This window comes from Brienomyrus brachyistius, chromosome 6 (genome assembly GCF_023856365.1).
Source record: "Brienomyrus brachyistius isolate T26 chromosome 6, BBRACH_0.4, whole genome shotgun sequence".
In the NCBI taxonomy this organism is placed as follows: domain Eukaryota; kingdom Metazoa; phylum Chordata; class Actinopteri; order Osteoglossiformes; family Mormyridae; genus Brienomyrus; species Brienomyrus brachyistius.
The window spans coordinates 7,334,238-7,354,800 of record NC_064538.1 but is presented as its reverse complement, the minus strand read 5'-3'; the positions used below and the strand labels follow the sequence as shown (position 1 = coordinate 7,354,800).

Here is a 20,563-nt window from a genome sequence, read left to right as displayed (position 1 = left end):
AGCAAGGCCTCATGGCTGAAAGTTTTTTCAAAGTATTCCCTTCCACTTCCAAAGCTGAAATCAGAGTTATATTTTGACTTACTGGAAAGGCTGTCAAAACACTCCTCGATGTCTGTCATGTCACTTCTACTAGTCTGATAGTTGTGGTTGACAGATAATTGGGGTTCCTGTGCCCCCTCCCCCCTTCCTTCGGTCCCTCGCTTACTCCTACCCCCCCTCGCCATCCCTTTTTGACGGCGTGCGATTGAGGTCAGCCCCTTCTGCTGGAGGACCGGGTTTATCTGTGCTCAGTGTGAAGTCACTCAGGAGCTCTGCGCTGCGGGGCGATCGCACCTTAACGGAGCGATAAGGGAAGGTAACGGGCTCGCGTTTTAGAATATAAATCCGAAGCTCGGAGGAGGATGAGAGCCATGGCTATGTTCTCAGCTCTCGGAATGTTTCTTCTTGGCCAGCTTTTAACATCTACCTTGGCCCAGGTAAGTGATGACTTTGAAGCAAGTGAGAGACGCTGAATACCCCGCACTAAAGCGAATCAAATTCGAAAGCAGCAGTTTTGACACGCAGGGCGTGAAAAAAACTTCAAGAAATATCGCCGAAAAGCCAAAACAAGCATCAAGGTTTCAATATTTGAAACGTCGGATATTTCTTTCCTTGTTGGGCGGCTTTGTGATGCGTTTGTCACCCTGGCTGGCTTCACTCTGCGGAATTTACAGGCTAATAAGTGTGTTTTAAAATGGAAATACAGAGGTCAGATATGACTAATTGAATTACTTAGGGTATAATTTCTTTTCTGTAATTTTCAATAGATAACGCTATTTACGTTACTCTACGTTATGGATAAAACCATGACCTGGATGAAATGTAGTCCTTAATATAACTGATTGATCGATGCATTGTATGCCAATTTATTTATAAGGAGTTGTAATAGTTCTGCCTATCTGCGCAACTTGGAGTTATTGTGATTTAGATTTTTTCCCCTAAGAATTTGTAATATGTTACATTTTTAAAATTTCTGTCTGGCAAAATGTAGTATTTTTGTTCATTCATCGGAATTTTATTCTATTATTTTCGGGTAAATCAATAAAATCATGAAAAGGTGTAGCTACGGAATGCAGTATCACGGCAGATTAGCGCCCATCGCACAATGGTAACCTTTGTTCATAGACCAGGTTAGGGAATGGCGTAGTTAACAAGACTTCATTTTACCACAAAAGCGCTAACCTAAACCAGCAGGTGATATTTATATAAAGGCATTTAGTTTTCCTTTCTTTTATTACCTGTCTGCTGACAATGACTGCTATATGTTATATACTTGATTCAAATAAGTTATGATTTGAAGAATATCTGCTTTAAACAAAACTGTTTTACATTCAGAAGTCCCTAAACTAGATTACTGTGTGCTGAAAGCCCAGGTTTACCCAGTTTATGATTTTTGTGTAATAAAATCTTTGATTTTTACTTGAGTTTCCCATTGAAAAAGAATTGATGTATGCCAAAAAAAAATATTAGAGGCTTTAAATGATTTTTCCTGTTGTATCTTTAAGCATTATCCACGTAACAATATCGCTGTCTTGTTTTGGCAAATAATTTTTCTTATCGGGTAGCATTAGTAGTGAAGCATTAAACTCCATAGTGGAATGTTTCTTCTCACACTGGAAACAACTTGTGTTGCAGAGACCCAGCCCACGGGGGCCAGTCGGGCTGCCAGGACCTGCAGGACCACCAGGGAAGCATGGCATTGATGTGAGTGAGATACCATGTCTTTTAGGAGGTTTGGGTACAGATGTAGCGGGCAAGGCCATTGCTGATGCTAATCTCGGTCAGTAAAAAAATATATAAATTAATTAAGATGTTTTGTGCATCAAATAGTATGTCCTCTAGCATTTTTACAAACATCAAATTTATTGTGGCAGCTTTTAATAATTGGAGAAGTTATAAAGCTGTCTCAGTAAGGAAATCTGTCTTTTAGGAATTATTTAAAGCTGTAATCCATTTTCACGTTCTGCTACTTCAGATTCACTTTTATTTTTTAATATTATGTCACGGTAGGATTTCCAGGTGTGAGAATACAATGGTCAGAAATGCTGCGGCCATCCCTTCTTGTAAGCTAGAGTCCTCCCACAAACGTGCTTGGACGGTGACGTCAAAAACAGCAAGAGTTTTTTTTTTTTTTTCATTTTGATTTAACCAACCATTGATTGTCACGGTGCAGAAGAACAAAACAAAATCTCAGAGAGATTTTTGTATCAAAATAGTATTTCCTGATATTTAACTGATGATCCACAGTCAGATGCTCTGAAATGAGTCAAATAAATAACTTTAGGAGAATGACACAAAGTTTTATTGGAACAAACAATATATTTTTATACCTTTTTTGTCCCTTCAAGCACACAGAATTTTCAAGTTATGTATCTGATAAACACTCAGCTTTGTAAGTGCAAACATAAATAAAAGAGATACACATATGTCTAATAGAGATCAAGGTTCATTCCATAAGAAATATGACAATCGCATACTGCTCATCTTCATAAAGAGAATAGCTGTGTTTTTTTCACTTTTGTTGAATAAATAATTCAAGTAGAAAATATGTTCATGACTGTTGTACTCTATGTACTTCCTAAACTCAAAATGCTTCCAAATCCAGTTACTGCTGCCTAAGAGGACAGCCTGCCTGGGGAGGTCCCTCTGTTGACATATGGCTGTTGCAGATATGTGTAGGCTTACTGTTTCATCTGGGTGGGATTTTCAGTAATTTGTTTTTCACTGCCTATAGGGGAATACACAGCATTCTCCTTCCATCAAGCTAAAACAAGACTACAGATACAATTAGTCTCATGTATTCTACTATATCTTCATCATCATTAAAAATGAATGATACTCCTTTTATCCCCTAGTATAGTCAGATTATAATTAAATAATAATTTTGGCACGAAGTACTTATTTGTAAATACACAATATGATTTCTGTTAATGTAGTTGGAAAGGGATATTTAGGGTTAAAAGAAGATAGATTGTATTGAAGCAGAATTGTATTTTCTGTACCTTGCTAAGCTTAGCACGTTTTCTTCTATTTTAAGTGTTTCTAGTGACAAGTATCTGGAAATACCTTGTTTTTGGTTCGCATATAAATATGAAGGAGATATTCAGGCAGCCTGAAGATAAGCACACATTTGACACTGAATTTCTGTGGTTGTCTTTGTCTAATATTAGATATCAAGTAATTTGATAAATTTATGTCATTCTTGCATCTGCCAAAATGTTTTAATCACAGCTCCATAAAGCACATTCATCCAATGTTTGGTTGGTGCTACTTGCAGGGCAAACCCGGCCCTCCTGGATTCCCTGGCAAACCTGTGAGTTCTACCTTCCTACCTACCACTGAAGTATGCTGCAGTGTGGGCCCTATTATGACTGGATATTTCAGGATATTTTCAGGATAATTTATTTGTGCGCTCTGTACTTTTAAATTTGCTTACACCATGTTTACTATATGTATCTATGTACCTATGTATGTTTTTGCTGCTATATGCACCTGAATTTCCCACTGGGATCAATAAGATCCATCTTAATGTTCCAGGGACCTAATGGGAAGCAAGGACCCCCAGGGGCCCTGGGCAGCGCGGGGCTTCCTGGCCTCCCCGGAGTCGATGTGAGTTCCTGCTTTATTTTGCGTCTGTAAGAACATATATAAACCACAAGGTCAATAAGTGAAAAACGACCCAGTAAGCATAGAGTGTTATTCCTGTTATTGCCACAGTGCTATTCATAAATGACATAAATTCATAAACGGCATGAATCAATTCTGGGAAGTCGACTGATAATCGTGCCTGATGACAATTATTGTTTGAGTTTTCCTTGAGGCTACAGATTTTACAGGGTTACTGTGTTTCTGTTTCCAGGGTTTACCGGGTCCAGATGGTCCTGCTGGGAAGGATGGGCCACCAGGAACAAGGGTTAGTGGCAGACAGTCCTGCCCATCCTCTGTGCCACTTTATCCAGACGTATTGTACCCTTCCTTTTCCCTCCCCCAATGCGCACATGCATTATGAAGATAGTATTCACAGGTTTGCTAAGAGACTGTAGAGGTTGCTAAGATTGCTGCAGAGGATGCTGGGATTGCTGCAGAGGATGCTGGGATTGCTGTACTATGAGGGAGTGGTGTAGACGCGGTGTGCACTTGTGTTGTATTGTGCTGTGCTGTGCGCCTGTTGAAGCGGTTGATTGGAATCATTTGGAAGTATATTTGAGTGTTTGTGTGCCCGTGTGGTTATGTGGGTGGTTGTTGTTACTCTTTTTTTTTTTTTGGTCGGCATGAGTGTTTGTCTGTCTTTGGTAATAAACAGTGTGAGTGGACAGCTGTGGGTATCGTGTGAGCAGTGTTTCTTATGTAAATACACAGCACTTACTGAGGTGTGATGAGTTGTTCTTGTAACATTTGGTTTTTATGAAAAGATTTTAATAACGGGTCTTCCAATGCAGATCTATGTAAAGTGAAAGCAGTCTGGGGGGAGAAGAGCAGATTTCAGCCTGAATTTCTGTATCTGCAAGCCTGTCAGCCTTGATCTAATTACACTTTCAGATCATTTCTATATAGTTTTTAATGAGGGACTAGATGCCTTTGGATCAGATTGGATTGTTTGAGCTTGCAGGGGCTAGCAGGGGCTAGCAGGGGCTTGGCGGGGCTAGCAGGGGCTAGCAGGGGCTTGCAGGGGCTAGCAGGGGCTTGGCGGGGCTAGCAGGGGCTAGCAGGGGCTTGGCGGGGCTAGCAGGGGCTAGCAGGGGCTAGCAGGGGCTTGGCGGGGCTTGCAGGGGCTAGCAGGGGCTTGGCGGGGCTAGCAGGGGCTAGCAGGGGCTTGAGGGGCTAGCAGGGGCTTTGCGGGGCTTGCAGGGGCTAGCAGGGGCTAGCAGGGGCTTTGCGGGGCTTGCAGGGGCTTGCAGGGGCTAGCAGGGGCTAGCAGGGGCTTGAGGGGCTAGCAGGGGCTGCAGATGACTTAATCCTGCCTGGAATGAGCACATTGGGTGCCATGAGAAAGATTAGGGTTTGGCAAAGATTAAATTGTTCTTCTAAAATTATAGCGTTAATAATGGTAAGAAATTTAATAGGTTGAAGTTGTTTGGATATTGACCCTGAGCTGCTGAATGTCTTAATAAACTTGGCAAGTCCCATACATTGACATTCATCTCAAGGTAAACTTAAATGTTTTTGACACATTATAAGAAGAACCTCCCTGTCTCCGGTTGGCGCTTCATCCAGGGTTGGTCCTTACCTTGTGCATGTAGCCTCCAGGTTAGGTTCCAGACCCCCCGTGACCCTGAATAGTACTAGCAGTTACAGAAAATGGATGGATGGATGGATGGATGGATGGATGGATGGATGGATATAAGAAGAATGTCAATTCATTTCACTTTCACATCATGCTTTGTAGAACAATATTGACACATCATACAGTGGTGTTTCCAACAATTACATATAGACTCTAAACTCACATTTAAATAATACCAAAGAACAGCAAGGATTTATAAGTGAATAGTCGTAAATAACATAAAATGACTGGATGATAATCAGTAAATCCATGCATCCCTGTACTAAAGCTACACATGTCTTGGTGTAAATATAAACACATGTACAGTGCTACACAACACTGCGTCATATTTCTGGTTTTCAAAACAGATGACAAATCCCCAGCCTAGTCATTATGGTATGAATGAAATATGAAGTTTCTTTGTCGACAAATTTTAACATTTTTTATTACATGGAATGAAAGTGAAAAGAACATTTTCAGAAATTTCACTTGTCTGAACAATTATTACTAGTCACAATAAAGATTCTGATGATGATACTCAATAATGATTCAGTGATGTCTGTGTTAGCTTTTAAAAATACATCAGTGTAGACAGATTGGGTTCTTACAGGCTTTTAGCCCATTTGCTGTGTCCTTCCTCACCACTGTCTGTTACACATCTAACATCTAATACTCAAACTTAATACTCAGATAAAGTTACCACTCAAAATACCTGCTAGACTCCTTAGCAGACAATCCAATCCTTACCAGGTTAACTTTTTTTTTACTCTTTAAGAGACCCTCTAATTATGTCTGTTGTCATTTATATAAAGTTTCTTTGTGGATATTCTGGGTTTTGAACTACTTCCAGCTTGGCTTTATACTCTTTCAGGGAGATCCAGGACCTCCTGGGCCAGCAGGACCTCCAGTAAGTACCCTACTTCTTGTCTCATGAAGTAGTAAGAACTCAGTGCTCCTCATGACTGGCACTGGGGAATGTGGAAGAGTTTGGTGTAGAATGTTACATGGTTTAATATTCACGTTCCTGTATTTGTACCAAAGACTGAATGAATATTTTATTTTTACCAAAGAGTCTCTGTGGACATTTAACTGTAATCCTTAGCATTAGCTGGGCAGTTAAATTAGGGTGAAAATATCACAATATGAGCACTCATTTATGTAACACACCGTTTCCTGTCTTTCTTAGGGCAGAGGGAGATCTGGGGCCCCAGTAAGTACAAGAGGATTGCAGGAGGACTACAAGTTACTCATATTGACAGCAATTACAAAGTTAATCCTAGTAAAACTCACAGTAAAATTTTAAAAGTATGATGTGTGTCTGTATATTTACTCTGATCTGTATAGGGGCCCTCAGGACCGAATGGGCTCCAAGGTGCGCCAGGACCACAGGGGCCAGTGGTGAGTTTCAGTCTCCGCAACCAAAGTGTTTCTGAAGCGTGAAGGAGAGACAATACAGTAACAAAGTACTTTTGATTGCACATGTGCCCTTTAGTATGAAGTAGCATTATTGGATGGATAAAATAAAGAATAAACAACCTATGGTAAGAGATGCAATAAAGAGAGGACAATGAGCTTTGAGTTAGTAGTATGAGCTACATAAATATCTTTCTCCAGAAATTATATATGTTTTTCTAATTCTTCTAGGGGCTTGAGGGTCCTCCAGGTCTTCCTGGTCCACCAGGGCCCGATGGACCTCCAGTAAGTACTGAATCGATCTGATGGCTTATATGAACAATCCATATTTATTGGTTGATAAGTCGTGTTTATACATTCGGTGACCCGTTTATAATTTACACCTACTTCAAACAGCAAATAATATGGCTGCAACTCAAGAGATTCAGTTACTATTCCGCATAAGTTACTGTAATTAATCATTAGACCAGCTATGACATGATAAGAATTGATTTTGAACATGGTGTGATGTGGTGGTTCCAGGATCTCAGAAACAAAAACCTTCTTGTGATGTTCAAGGACCAACAGTTTCTAGAGTTTACAGGGAATGGTTTGATAAACAAAAAAAAGCCATCGGCACTTTCATGGTCAGAGGAGAATGGCCGGACCTCTTAAAGCTAACAGGAAGGTCTCAAGTGGAAAAATTAGCTTAGTTCAACAGTGTGAAGAATGGCTTCTATGAAAACACCTCTACCCCTGAAGGAGTTCTGTAGATAAAAGTGGTCTTTCGGTGTAGATGTAACCATATAAGCTGAGGACTATAAAGTAAATGGTCCTGTAAGGAGCAGGTCACCTTGAAAATGCCTGCCCTACCAAGAAAACCTTCAGGAATCCTTTTAACTCATTGTAAGAATGATGTCCTTCTGAACAGAATGTATATCCAGTATCATGCTCTCCTGGTACCACTTGGATATAATGTGCAACAAACGCACTGCCAGATCAATGAGAGTGGATCAGATCTGCGGTCTGTATGCACATACAAGCAGTGTCTTTGTACAAAACCCTCATAAAAATACTGCATGTAGAATAAAGTAATATAAAAAAAACATTGATTCATGGCATCCTGAAAGGTTGTCATGAACAAAGAAAAAAAGAGTAATGTGTTCTGGGTTTATAATTAAATAAATATAAACTGCACTGTGTCTTGTACTTAACTAAATCCATAGTGAACTATACAGATATATAATGTTGGTCATTCCTTAGGTTTCTATATCATTGTTATTAATGTTTCCTATTTTATGAATTTATTAGGTTTTATGAATGTTTTTGCAGAGAGCAATCAACAGTGTTATATATCATGCAACTGTTTTCCGATTTAAACACTGATACTGACTTGGGTAATAGTTTGATCTATTTCAATGTTTTACAAGGACATTTGCCCTTCAGGCAAAGAAAAAAATGCTATTCATGTACTTTTTCATTTGTTTGAGGTGGAATGAGCAGATGCTGTGTATCAGATGCTATCGATATGCCTTGTTGGTCTTTTGTGCCAATGACAGAGACCACATGTACTGTTTTTAAGGGTCTTTCAGGGGCATTTCCTGATGGCAATGGAGATGTTCTGGTGAGTCCCTCAGAATCCATAGTGTCAAGCATTCATAGCCAGAGCTAAAAATATCAACCAGTACTTTCAAAATTCCATTGTTCCAGAAATTGTTCATTATTCCAAAAAGTGTTCATTAGTGGGATGGTGAGATTACACTATGCAAACATATATAGCACGATTTTATGTTATTGTAAAATTTGGATAAGCTACTTCTTTGTTACATATGCATTATAATTGAATGGTCACATGACCTGTTCTATTAATAATATATACACATGGACACACTTGTAATCTGAGTTGAATATGTGAGCCTTGCTTTGTTTTGGATTCTCGTCCTCTCAGTGCCCAGCGATCTGCCCTGCAGGTCCACCTGGTGCTCCTGGGATGCCAGGATTCAAGGTGCCTCACTGCTTCTGCAGAAGCTTTATTTAAAAATACCAAGAATTTGTCAAAAGCTTTCATGTCAAACGTGCACATCTCATACTCCACTCCGTAAGGCTGACAGTGCCTCTCTCTTCGTGCTTCCCAGGGTCACACAGGTCACAAGGGTGAAAAGGGGGAGGTTGGCAAAGATGGAGAGAAGGTGAGAATAAACACATAATCTCTAGTTCCCCATTGTCAGATTGCTGAGGGAACTAGAGACAGGGCACATCCACTGTGCTTATATTTGTTTCTGGTCTTATGTGATGAGTTTGTGAAATTGCACATGGGTTCCTTCCAGAATCCTTAAGCAGCAGATTCAGATATTTTAGTTCAGGTAAAGAAGAATTGATCTAGTCCAATAGAGAGAAACAGAGCTTTTTAAAGCTGCTTAACCAAAGCCAACATTGTGCACGTGTGATGCCTTCCCCCACTTAATAAGCATGTTTCCTGGCAGGGTGACTCTGGGCCACCTGGGCCTCCTGGCATTCCTGGCACCGTCGGCCTCCAGGTTTGTGCTTATGCCCATGCATGGAAAAATCAGCACATACCAGACACAAACTGAACTTCCTTAGCCTACAAGAATCTCCTAAGCTTAACCCTAACTGTGACTTAACTGTGACTGAGGTTATGCCTGACCAAACCCAAACTGTTACTGCTGTCTTGCAGGGTCCCCGTGGACTGAGGGGACTTCAGGGCCCCGTGGGGCCAGTGGGTGACAGAGTGAGTTCCATGATTTGTACGTCTTGGAGGTCACAGGACATGGCTTCGCTTCCACACAGCCTGTCCGTGGGGGCATTTCTTTGAACTAGCTATTGACAATCCACGTGATGCTTAAAGGAACCTGAGAACACAAGAGCGATCTCCATACTATTGACAATAAACACTCTTGCACATTATCAGGTGTCTCAAATAATTCAGAATAGATGTGTTTGTTTGACATTTTTCTTCTTTTCCCACATTTCTCTTTTTATTTCATTTATTTCAGGGTGCATCCGGTTTCCGTGGCAAGCCTGGTATTGCTGGTGTCATTGGCAAAACAGTAAGTGTTCCTTTTTGCAAGCTGCTTTGTACACATTAAGGTTGATGATAACAGTGCATGTTACTTGAGAATGAATCATGACCCCTTCTGATTAAATAGACTGATTCTCCATCGTAATGCTGAAGGCTTATCTTCTCTAAATACCATTATCTATTCTACTTGACATTTGAATTACTGTAGGATGCTGGATAATATCAGCTGCACTGCAAAGGAATAATAAGTGATTACTCTATCCATGGATAATAAATGATTCTAACACGTTGGAGCGTTGTAACTGAGCTGTACACATTTCCATTTGACTTGAGTTCTCACGGAATATGCAATATTTAGTTACTTGTTAAAGAAATTATCCACCTAATATTGACTGCAAATTGAAATTATTACCCCTTCACCTTTTGACATTATACCCCTTATTTCAAACAATTTGTGAAAGAAACCCGCATCTAGCCATTCTCTAACTTCTCAAACATATATAGCATCTTAAACGTAACTATTTCTAGGTTTTTACTGATTTTTTAAACGTTCATAGACAAGGCCATTTATAACTTAAAAGTAGAAACCAAGTACAACAGGATTGTGGTCTGAAAAGTTATGCTGGTTTTGGTATCACACATGGGCCTTGCTAAAGATTTTGGGCCCCATAAACGCATATCATATTGGGCCCCCCCAGTCCAGACCAGTCCAATTATTTTGCAATTTTTTTAGGACCCCTGTCACTCATGGGCCCTTGGAATCATCCTAACTCCCCCCCCCACACCCCGTACGGCTCCCCTCTACAGTTCTAACACACTCATGTAATATGTCACTTCTGGCATAATCAATTAACCCATATTTTCTCTTTCCCTTCTTTTACGACAAACTTCCCTTGGAATTCTGAGGTTTTGCCCATTGAAATGTAGTTTTAAATAATTCAGCCAATTTTATGAGGGTTGTCCTATTGTCACCTGTTGCTTAACTATTGCTATCATATTATGAATAACTATGCCCGCCCTTTTATGGGCATCAGATACCTACTTCTGGAAATGACTTGCCTTCGCCTTAATTCTAAACAATAAAGAAATATGTGTCTAACATTTGATAATTCCAGGGTGGAGCTGGAGAGAGAGGCCCTGAGGGATTCAAGGGACCAAAGGGGGACATTGTGAGTAACACGCTCGTTTCCGGTGGATCTGAAAGGCCCACCAGATCAGTGCTCTGCTCTGTATACGTTGTTCTGCTGGAAAGGTGATGCTGAATGGTCATTTCCTCAGAATGCTGTGCTGTTCAGTTTCCTAGAAAGGGAAAAAAAATCAATCAGATAATATGTTGTAATGGCTGTCCTCTACAGGGTAAAATTGGTCCAAAAGGAAGTCCAGGAAGATCAGGACCTAAAGGGGAACCAGTAAGTGTGTGTGTGGAAATTTTTAAGTGTGGTTCTACTCCTGTGTGTGTGGATAGAAAGTAAAATCAAAGTTCCATTTTTCAGGGAATTCCGGGCAGGGATGGGAAGGATGGCACTCAGGGCTTAGATGGAGAGAAAGTAAGTGATAGACTCATTCTGTTTCTTTTAATACGGTACGGTGCATGTAACAATGAGACCATTTTTCCGTTGGCAGGGTGATGCAGGTCGACCCGGGGTTCCAGGCGAAAAAGGCCCTAATGGTCTCCCTGTAAGTCAAGTGGACCTTTTCTGTATTTATGGCACAAATCATTAGCCAGCCACGTGGGCTGTGTTATTTGTAAAGTCATATTGGGCTCTGCAGAATGGCTCGCTGCCTACACTGAAGGTAATGAGAGAGCCCTGGAGGTCGGTAGTGTGTGGCACACTTCCACCGTAGACCATGTGCTGCGTGCTGCCCAAACTTGACAGACTTTTACAAACTTTTACATGGTAATTATGCTAATCACCACTTCAAAGTAACATTAAGTCTCTAATCGATCATCCCTATGATGAAAAACATTTCTAAAACGTTTGCAGATTCATTTCTCTTTTTTTAATCTAATTCTCGTGATTCAACTATACAATTCTAGATCATTTATTTATGCAACTCTTGAAATGTGTTTCTTATCTTTATTTTAGGGTTTGCCAGGAAAAGCTGGTGCCAAAGGGGCCAAAGGTGGTGTTGTAAGTAATATTTCTTCCTTGAAAAATTCTGTGACAGTGCATCCTGACACTGTACTAGGCCACAAAGAACAACACTTATATTGTGCCACAAAGGTTCCGTTGCAGTGTCTGGGCGTATGGACATTCCCTATGTCTGATGCCCCCTGACGTAACACTACTCTGCTGATGTATCTACTTGGATTTCAACCTGAGCGTTCCTTTTGTCCAGGGTGATCAAGGGAAGATGGGAGAGGCGGGACCTTCTGGAGAGCCAGGTATTCCTGTATGTATCTGATGGGCTTTGTAAGCCAGGCTCTTGTTGGTCTGAGCTGCATGTCACTGAGACATATGGCTTTGCATATTGTGATGGAAAAATGCACCTTCTATGCTGTTGATTAAATTTATTTTCTCTCCCCTGAAGGTGTTTTCTTATGGTTTCTGTTGCGCAATTTTGTAAACTGCAATGTATAAATAATGTGTGCAAGTAATGGTTTTGTCGATACAAGGAGTAGTTTGAAAATACCTTTTTCTATTGAATTTAATACAAAGGCACTGATTTATTGTAGTATTTTTCAGCAGCAGTGTATTATACCTGACCAGGAACTTAATTACAGATTTGAGCTGACCATACGTTAGTATAACCACTTTCAGTATTAGCAGCACTCCTGTACTTTGTTATTGTTTACATTAAAATCGATTGGCTCCTTCCACAGGGTGATATTGGCATTCCTGGCGAGAGGGGTGAGCCTGGCCCTAGAGGACTGGCAGTAAGTATTTTGGTCGAACACCGGGCCAATGTGCATATCAGCATTACCCAGTCTCCCATACAGCTACATTAACAGGGGAAAAGCTACTGACTCGGCCAGGGACGGATTATGGGTTGTGTGGGCCCTTGGGCAAAACGTTCGTGAGGGCCCCCCCCCCCAGCACCACCAGCACCACCACCACAACCACCACAATTCAAGGGCCCTTGGCAGCCAAACGCCCTACCTATAGGGTCAGGGGCCCTTGTAGGCAGAGGATCAAAGAATGTAGGCCCTCTAAAATAGACAAACAAAAATACATTGTTGATAAGCGTTGCAAATTGTTTTGGGCTAGGGGCCCCACGGGCCCTCTGCACCCCGGTCCGTAATCCGTCCCTGGACTTGGCCAGTGAGTCTGTAGTGCCAGTGATGAACCAGGGAGACCTTTCAATTTCCCTGCTGTGTATTACCTAAGAAAGCGTTTGAATAAATTGAAAAAAAATATTTTTAGAATTCATTATTACTTTTCAGAGAAAAAATACTTTTCATTTTTAGTTAAATCAGCAAAGCAAATCATGTTTTCCGTGAAATTACATCTGATGTTTGATTAGAAGAATTTCATGGACCTCATCTGAGAGGGTGGGGTTATTTTAGTACGAATTTCATCTGAATACCTCGGAAAATTGAAGTAATGTCTTTTTTCAGCCTTCGGTTTTTTAAATTTTGTTTTGATTTCAAGACACCGTCAGCATGGAATTATGTTGATATGTATTATACTATGAAATATGAAGAGTGAAATGTGTTTTACTGTCTTTACCTTAAAGTGAATCTGAGGTAGAGACCTAGTTGCTTACTTCCAAACTGAAACCTTTTAGGACTTCAAACATGTTTATTATTGCCTATGGATGAAAGCATTTAGCCAAAGTGAGATCTATTCAAAGACCATTTTCTCCCCTCACATATATTCAGACATTTTCTAGGAAAATTGTTTATCGTTGCAGAACGAGGAAAGGTAAAGCTTGGCTGGATTTATAGAATGGGATTATTGATACTGAGAGCTATGTAGGTTGGGTACACAGGGGATAAGAATTGCTCTGGAGCTGGGCTCACCAACATGGTGCCCACGGGCACCAGGACGCCCCCAAGGACCACATGAGTTGCCCGCGTATCTGTTCTAAAAATAGCACAGCTCACCAGTGAGCAGCGTCTAAAATTTTATTTTATCCTGTTGCTATTCTTCTTTAATCACATTTGCATTTATATAGATTTGAAAATGACAATATCTATTTAAAAAAAAAAAACATTTTCAACAGGTTTATTATACTGAGCAAATTTGTTATTTAAAAAGCGTGTATCAAACTGGTTGCCCTTTGTATGGCTCAGTACCTGTGAAGTAGCCCTTCAAAACAGTGAAGTTTCAAAGCAGTTGGTGACCCCTGCTCTGGAGGAAGTATTGAATGTGTCTGTAGTTACCAAAGCCAGCCTCTGTGCTGTCAAAACATTTCTGTATTAAATGGCCATGGAACACAATCATCAATATATTGTATCAATCAATTTATGCCACGTGAGTTAAAAAACTTGGAAACTGTGTTAGCGATAGCAATGTCCCACAATGGAGTATAAAGTCTAAAGGTTTTCATTTGACTCCCTGCACTCTTTCAATCAGACCTTTGTTTTGAGAACAAGTAAAATAACCTGGAATTTGCAAGGAATTAATAATTTGCTGACTGGACTGCTGATCGGCATACGATGTTTTAAGTGCAAAATCCAGGTGACCAACCAGACTCATGTTTCATGCAATCTTTTGCCTACTGGAACACTACGGAAACCCACAGCATCTGTATAGCCTGCAGAATATGACAGCCATTCCCTGGTTATAAACATCTGCCAAACACTGGCCAATAGAGGCTACTGTATGTCAGGCAGCTTAATAATAACCGAGTACAGGGACATAACAGCGCAGCCCCTGCAGCCTTCCTGGACATAATCAGATACCACTGTAATACGCTGAGAACGTTTCAGGAGTCAGAGTGACATGGACAGTGAGGAAGTGTGAGGGAGCACTGCGAGTTGCTGAGGTCTCGTTGTCTCTTTCCCAGGGGGGCACTGGACTGCAAGGACCCCCTGGACCTGCAGGTGTCAGGGGTTTCCAGGTTGGTGTGTTAAATTTTATGTGTAATTCTTAATAAATCCATCAATATTGCATCTTCTTTGTTAAATACCTGTTGATTAGCAAAAGGTACGTTATGCATGCAATACGTAACTGTTAAGGTCAACAGTATACAGATCCTTAAAGTAAATGGCAGTTCAAACAAAGCAAAACATTTCCAATTTGCGTCACTTAAATCTGTCTGAAAATCAGATTAGGAAACTGCGGTTGCGTTATAGCGAGCAACCTGAAATACTGTAGATGTGGGAAACATTTGCTGTTTTACTGCCATATACTGCTGTGTCTTCAGCCTGTGTAGCTGCGATTGGTGCGTAACCCTCGTGAATGTATCGTGTCGAGTGCTGAGAGAGAATAATCAGCCTGTGCTGTGATTGGAAGGGGCCAAAAGGAGATCTGGGAGAGCCCGGCCTTCCTGGTCCGACCGGAATCCGTGGGGAATTTGGTGAGAAGGTGAGTGGTACAGCCTAGTATGACAGTTACACTCATCATGACAAAGCTCTTCTTACGCAAATTCCTGCTTTGCATTACATTCATACTGAATCATCTGAACTTTGCATAATGTGTCACACTTATGACTGTAATGACTGTAAATTTAGTTTTGTTATAAAGGGTAATAATGTCCTACTCAAATTATGATATTACTGGCGTTTGTCATTGTATTAATCTTCTAAGCCATTACCGTTTTTCTGGTGTACTGCTAATAAAGACACTGAAACAATCCACTGACTATACCTAACCGCACCGGAGTGTGCCTTACCTGAGCCTGACAGTGAGTAGAGGTGCTAATGCACAAACTTGCACGGTTGTCAAAACCTCATGTGCAACAAATATCCCACCATTAAGCTTGCTTTTGTTAGCAGTATGACCACAATGCCAGAGACTATCAAACAGCCTCTCCCAGATCACTAACCTCTTCATCTGAGCAGTTTGACCTCGGTCTTGGGTATAGTAAGGCGACTAAAATGAAGTGGGACAGATCTCAGACATACCAGACCGCCATTGTTACATAGAGTCTCTTTTAGCACCCTAGTGTTTGTGGTCACATTGGCTTATCAGCTAACTGTTACAGCCTCCTGTATATACTATAGTCAGACAGGAAGCACAGCAGCTCAGCTTTTGAGTGGCTGGAAAGGATAGCGCACAATTATAGTAAATCACATTGCAGTGAACTACTGGTGATTCAGCATTAACCAGAGTTACTGAGCTAATCACTATGAGAAAAAACAAAGCATGAACACAGCCTCTTAGCATAATGTCACAGAGCAGGAAAATAACACAGAGTGTGAAATGACTGTCCAGCTCAGTTTGGGACAGAAGAGCAGATATAAGGCTGGTGAGAGTCATAAGTAGCTGAGCACCTGAGCAGGCCATTCGCAATAAGAGCACATGCTGCACACAGCGATGTTCATGTGAAGGCCAGCAGTCTGGCTGCTCTCCTGTCACAGGAGGAAGCGTGGCTGTGTAGGAGGACGGGGGGGGGGGGGCAGAAGGCGTCTCCATCTTGGCTGCGTTTGCACCAGCGGCTCCTGGGAGAGGCAGAACAGCAGCCCCCTGTTCAGTCAGCGGTGGCAGAACAAAGCTTGTCTTTATGCTGGCCACCCGGAGCCCCTCCACAGCCCCCCCTTGCCCGACCGCACATCACAGGGCACACAGCAGCCCCACTGGTTTGCCTGAGACAGTCACTACCTCCCGCCTGCCGCTCACTGACTGACTCTCTCTGTTACTCTTAGGGTCCAATCGGAGCTGGAGGCCCTAAAGGAGACATGGTGAGGACATGCGTGCTGTTCATGGCCATTATAAAGTACAAATCCCATCAGTAATACAATTCGGCATCCTTGTAGGTGGAAGATAAGAATCAATAAAAAATGAGAACTCAATAAACTTGTTCATCGAAATCTAGATACTGCTCTGGCTGGCGGAGGGAGTAGGCATGCAAACTTCATGTGGCTTCTTATTTATGTCACGCTGACGCTTAGTCCTCTGCGGTTTTGCTGCGTAGGGTGTTGCAGGAAGTGACGGTCTTCCTGGGGAGAACGGAGAGCCGGTATGTGCCAATACCCATCCGTCCTGCTCTGCTAAAATTAATGTTGACATTTTGTATATTACTTTTCAGCAATATCCATGGCTACAGATTCATATGTTATACTTTATCAACATGTGAGTTGTTTATCAAAATGGGACATAGAAAATGTCTATAAGTACTTTGGCTACTCTTACTACTTATGACTTTTTTTCCCCTGCTTTCAATATTTTAGGGTCCATTTGGTCCAGTAGGACAGAAAGGCGAGGTGAGTCGTATCTGATTTGGGCATTAAATCCCACCCCGTCTGTGTATGTGTGGAGTTTGCACATTCTTCCTGTTTCACGTACATTTCCTCCTACAATCCCCAAAAACAGTTACATGAACTGATTACTTTAAATTGCCCATCATGTGAGGACATGCATGCGCCATGTACCGGAGTGACATATCACCCGGGGAGTACCCTGGTCTTGTGCTCTGTTCTGCCTGGAGTGGGCCCAGGCCACACCCACAAACAGCAAACAATGTGCATCCTTCACACTCTCCTGTGTTAAAGTGCATGAACTGATAATGTACAATTCCTGGCTACATCCCAAATTTAACTGGATCACTTACTATAGCTCTGTTCTGTTTCTGCTGTCTATGCCCCAAAGAGCATGAATGATACTGCGCTTTGCCAGACTCGGTGCCCAATTAATATCAGTATCTCACGTGCTCTCGTGCACCTTGTTCGCACTGTTTGATTCCCATATTTAGAGAGAATATCCATATGTATAATATCCATGTACCTTGTGTGAATGCATTTAGGAACCAGTCATCGGCAGAATTTCCAGTGATGATTCCTTTATTATTTACATTAATCTGACAAGCATAGAGACCCTCCTGTGTTTAATATGCACTCCCACTGCCTTCTTCAGCCAGGGAAGCAGGGTGAGCTGGGGCCAAAGGGTGTGCTAGGGCCCCAGGGTGAGATGGGCCCCAGGGGATTGCCGGGAAAGCCGGGACCGATGGGCTTCCAAGGGGAACAGGGCCTGCCTGGCATTGCAGGAAAGACTGGAGTTCCTGTGAGTGCCTCTGGTTAACCTGCTGATTAAAGGGGACTTTTAATTAAGCACATCGTGTTACACGCCTCACAAACATCACACTGTATACACAACATAACTTCATCCTACCATTTGTTACATTTTTCTTAAACTGCACTTGGTTTTTCATTGAAATGTCCTTTTTTTAAAGGGTAAACTGGCAAGTGAACAGCACATCAGAGAGCTGTGTAGCGACATGATTGATGGTGAGAAAAAAGATTGCACCTACTTCAAAATGTAAACAACGGAATCGAGAAGATATGTATGTTGTTATAACATTTACTGTTTTGAAATAGATGATTAAAATATGTGGTTTATGAACTTTTAATTAAAACTGAAGTCTCTGCATTCGCTCCTTAGACCAGATGGCACAACTGGCCGCTAATTTACGGAGACCGCTGGCTCCTGGTATGGTCGGCCGCCCAGGACCTGCTGGTTCTCCAGGTCAGCCTGGGGAAACAGGTGTGATAGGACATCCTGGACCTCGTGGTCCACCAGGATACCGGGGCCTTCCAGGTGATCTTGGTGACCCAGGTCCCAGAGGTAAGAAGCAAGACTACCCATATAGCTATGTATACTACACACAAGGTTATGTATACTACCTGTAAGACAATGTACACTACCTATTAAGCTGTCTATACTACCTGTAAGGCAACATATTCCACCCAGTAGGATACACAGTATATTACCTGTAAGGCCGCGTATACCACCCATAAGGCCACATATACTACCCACAAGGCTATGTATACTGCCTGTAAGACCACATATGCTACCCATAGGGCTATGTATACTATCTGTAAGATCACGTATATTACCCATAGGGTTATGTATACTATCTGTAAGATCACATATACTACCCACAAGGCTATGTATACTACCCATGAAGCTGCATATACTACGCATAAGGACAAGAATACTACCCATAGGGCTACAATTGCTGAATCTCTTCAATCTGTCAGTACTTGAAACATCTTGCTGTATATTTCATTGAATATTACTGTTCCATACCTGCAGGTGATGTTGGTGAGCAAGGAGACAAAGGACCACTCGGTAAAGCCATTGAAGGACCAACAGGAGACCAAGGACACCAAGGTACACCCGAGTAACGGTTACGTCCACACCCAACTTTTACAAACATGCAAAATTCATGCGGTTACCAGTTTTTGCTCAGGCTTGCCTTTTCTGTGGTTTTAGGTCTTCCAGGAGTGTCTGGAATAATCAAAGACGGGCGAGACGGTACCCCTGGAGATCCAGGTGAGCCAGGAGAACCAGGGCGGATGGGCAGGCCAGGACACCAGGGTTCTCCGGGGATCTGCGACACATCGGCATGCCAGGGAGCAGTCGCTGCCGGGAAGTCAACCAATCCCAAGAAACATTAAACTGTCCCAAGAAAGAGGAGGTCCCATGTCTTTTAATATATGTAAAAGTAAATAGAAACAATCATAGTGATAAGTGAAGAGACAAAGAGAACAACAATCAGGTAAGTGACTGAAAGAATATACAAGGAAAAAATATCAGTGGAGAAGACAGAAAATGAGAATTAAGAGGAAGACTCCCTACACTGACTGGACTGAAGTGAAAACATGCTAGTTATGGAACCAAGTTCTATAAATAAATGACAGAAAACCAGTGAATGACTTTAATGCAAAGATACTTCAGACAGTTGCTTTGAAGATGCATGTGACTAAATGTGTTTTTTTATTTCCAATACTCTATATTTCAAATGCATCCCTTCTGCAAAAGCCCTTTAAAACATCTTTTGTCTTTGCAGTAAGTCTGTGGCTGCACTGTCAGGCTGCATGTGTGAAGGTCCATTTTTATGGCTTGAAGAATTTTACCTCACAAGAAAAACCTTATAAAATAAAAACTGTCGAATTAAGAGCTTATCCTCTGTGAAGGAGATGTGTGTGTAACAGGAAATCACAACATGCATTCACATATTTGTAAAGAAATATATCTGAAATAATGAGAAACACTTCGTAGGTGAGGATTTTTTAAAGTGACTTGTGAAGTTTTTTTTCTTAAGGGCAATTCTTTTGTCATAATTTGATTTTATATTCCCTTTAAAAATTCTACAGTGGATGTTTACAGCAACTGTAAGTAAAATGCCATTAGTGTTCAGAGCTTTAACATCTACATCTCTTCACCATCCACTATGTACTGGTGCTGTAACTAATAAATCTACATTCTTTTAAATAATATTTATTACTTGCGGGTGACTGTTGTATGTACAGTAAATGCTATAGCACCATGTTGTAAGAAAGATTGAATAAAGCCACTTTTCAGTAAATAATTCTTTTCTAAGTATCCAACACTATATTGAATTTTTGCATTCCAGTTGTTAGTAATACAACACTGATTTTCACCACATAAACACACAATTATATGTGAAGAAGCTGTCATATGTGATTGGATTATATAAATATGCCCCAGCAGTAAATACAAAATAAAAATATGGTGCTAACAAACATTGCATTGGCTACTGAAATGATTTATTGCCAAATGACACTGGCGTATAAATGATGTGGGTTTCTTTGTATAAAAACAATGTTGTATGCAGTAACAGATGGTGTTCACAATTGTCTTTTCTTCCAACATGGACATATAGTGCCATCTCTGGATGATTTTGAGAAGTGCAAAAGATTACCTTCCCTTATGAGGATGCTCTTCTGCAGAGGAACGCAGACAAGAGTCATCCATTTT

The 20,563-nt window shown here is 41.3% G+C and overlaps 1 protein-coding gene across 2 annotated transcripts; it reads left to right on the top strand.

The window, feature by feature from the left end:
- Positions 1 to 277: 277 nt before the first annotated feature.
- col9a3 (collagen, type IX, alpha 3) lies at positions 278 to 19,746 on the top strand. 2 transcript variants are annotated; one of them, XM_049018512.1, is made up of 32 exons: positions 278 to 476; positions 1,675 to 1,743; positions 3,317 to 3,352; positions 3,577 to 3,648; positions 3,899 to 3,952; positions 6,174 to 6,209; positions 6,489 to 6,512; positions 6,647 to 6,700; positions 6,947 to 7,000; positions 8,277 to 8,318; positions 8,643 to 8,699; positions 8,830 to 8,883; positions 9,178 to 9,231; positions 9,390 to 9,443; positions 9,709 to 9,762; positions 10,850 to 10,903; positions 11,090 to 11,143; positions 11,228 to 11,281; positions 11,358 to 11,411; positions 11,822 to 11,866; positions 12,075 to 12,128; positions 12,559 to 12,612; positions 14,688 to 14,741; positions 15,137 to 15,208; positions 16,489 to 16,524; positions 16,758 to 16,802; positions 17,014 to 17,046; positions 17,696 to 17,842; positions 18,012 to 18,066; positions 18,221 to 18,403; positions 18,875 to 18,952; positions 19,055 to 19,746. In XM_049018512.1, the coding sequence occupies exons 1-32, from the start codon at positions 402 to 404 to the stop codon at positions 19,237 to 19,239; spliced, it is 2,046 nt and encodes a 681-aa protein (XP_048874469.1). In that variant the 5' UTR covers positions 278 to 401; the 3' UTR covers positions 19,240 to 19,746. The 2 variants fall into 2 exon arrangements, with proteins under 2 accessions (XP_048874469.1, XP_048874470.1); XM_049018513.1 differs by lacking the exons at positions 18,875 to 18,952; positions 19,055 to 19,746 and having other exon boundaries at positions 18,012 to 18,122; positions 18,221 to 18,344.
- The last annotated feature ends 817 nt before the right edge of the window (positions 19,747 to 20,563 follow it).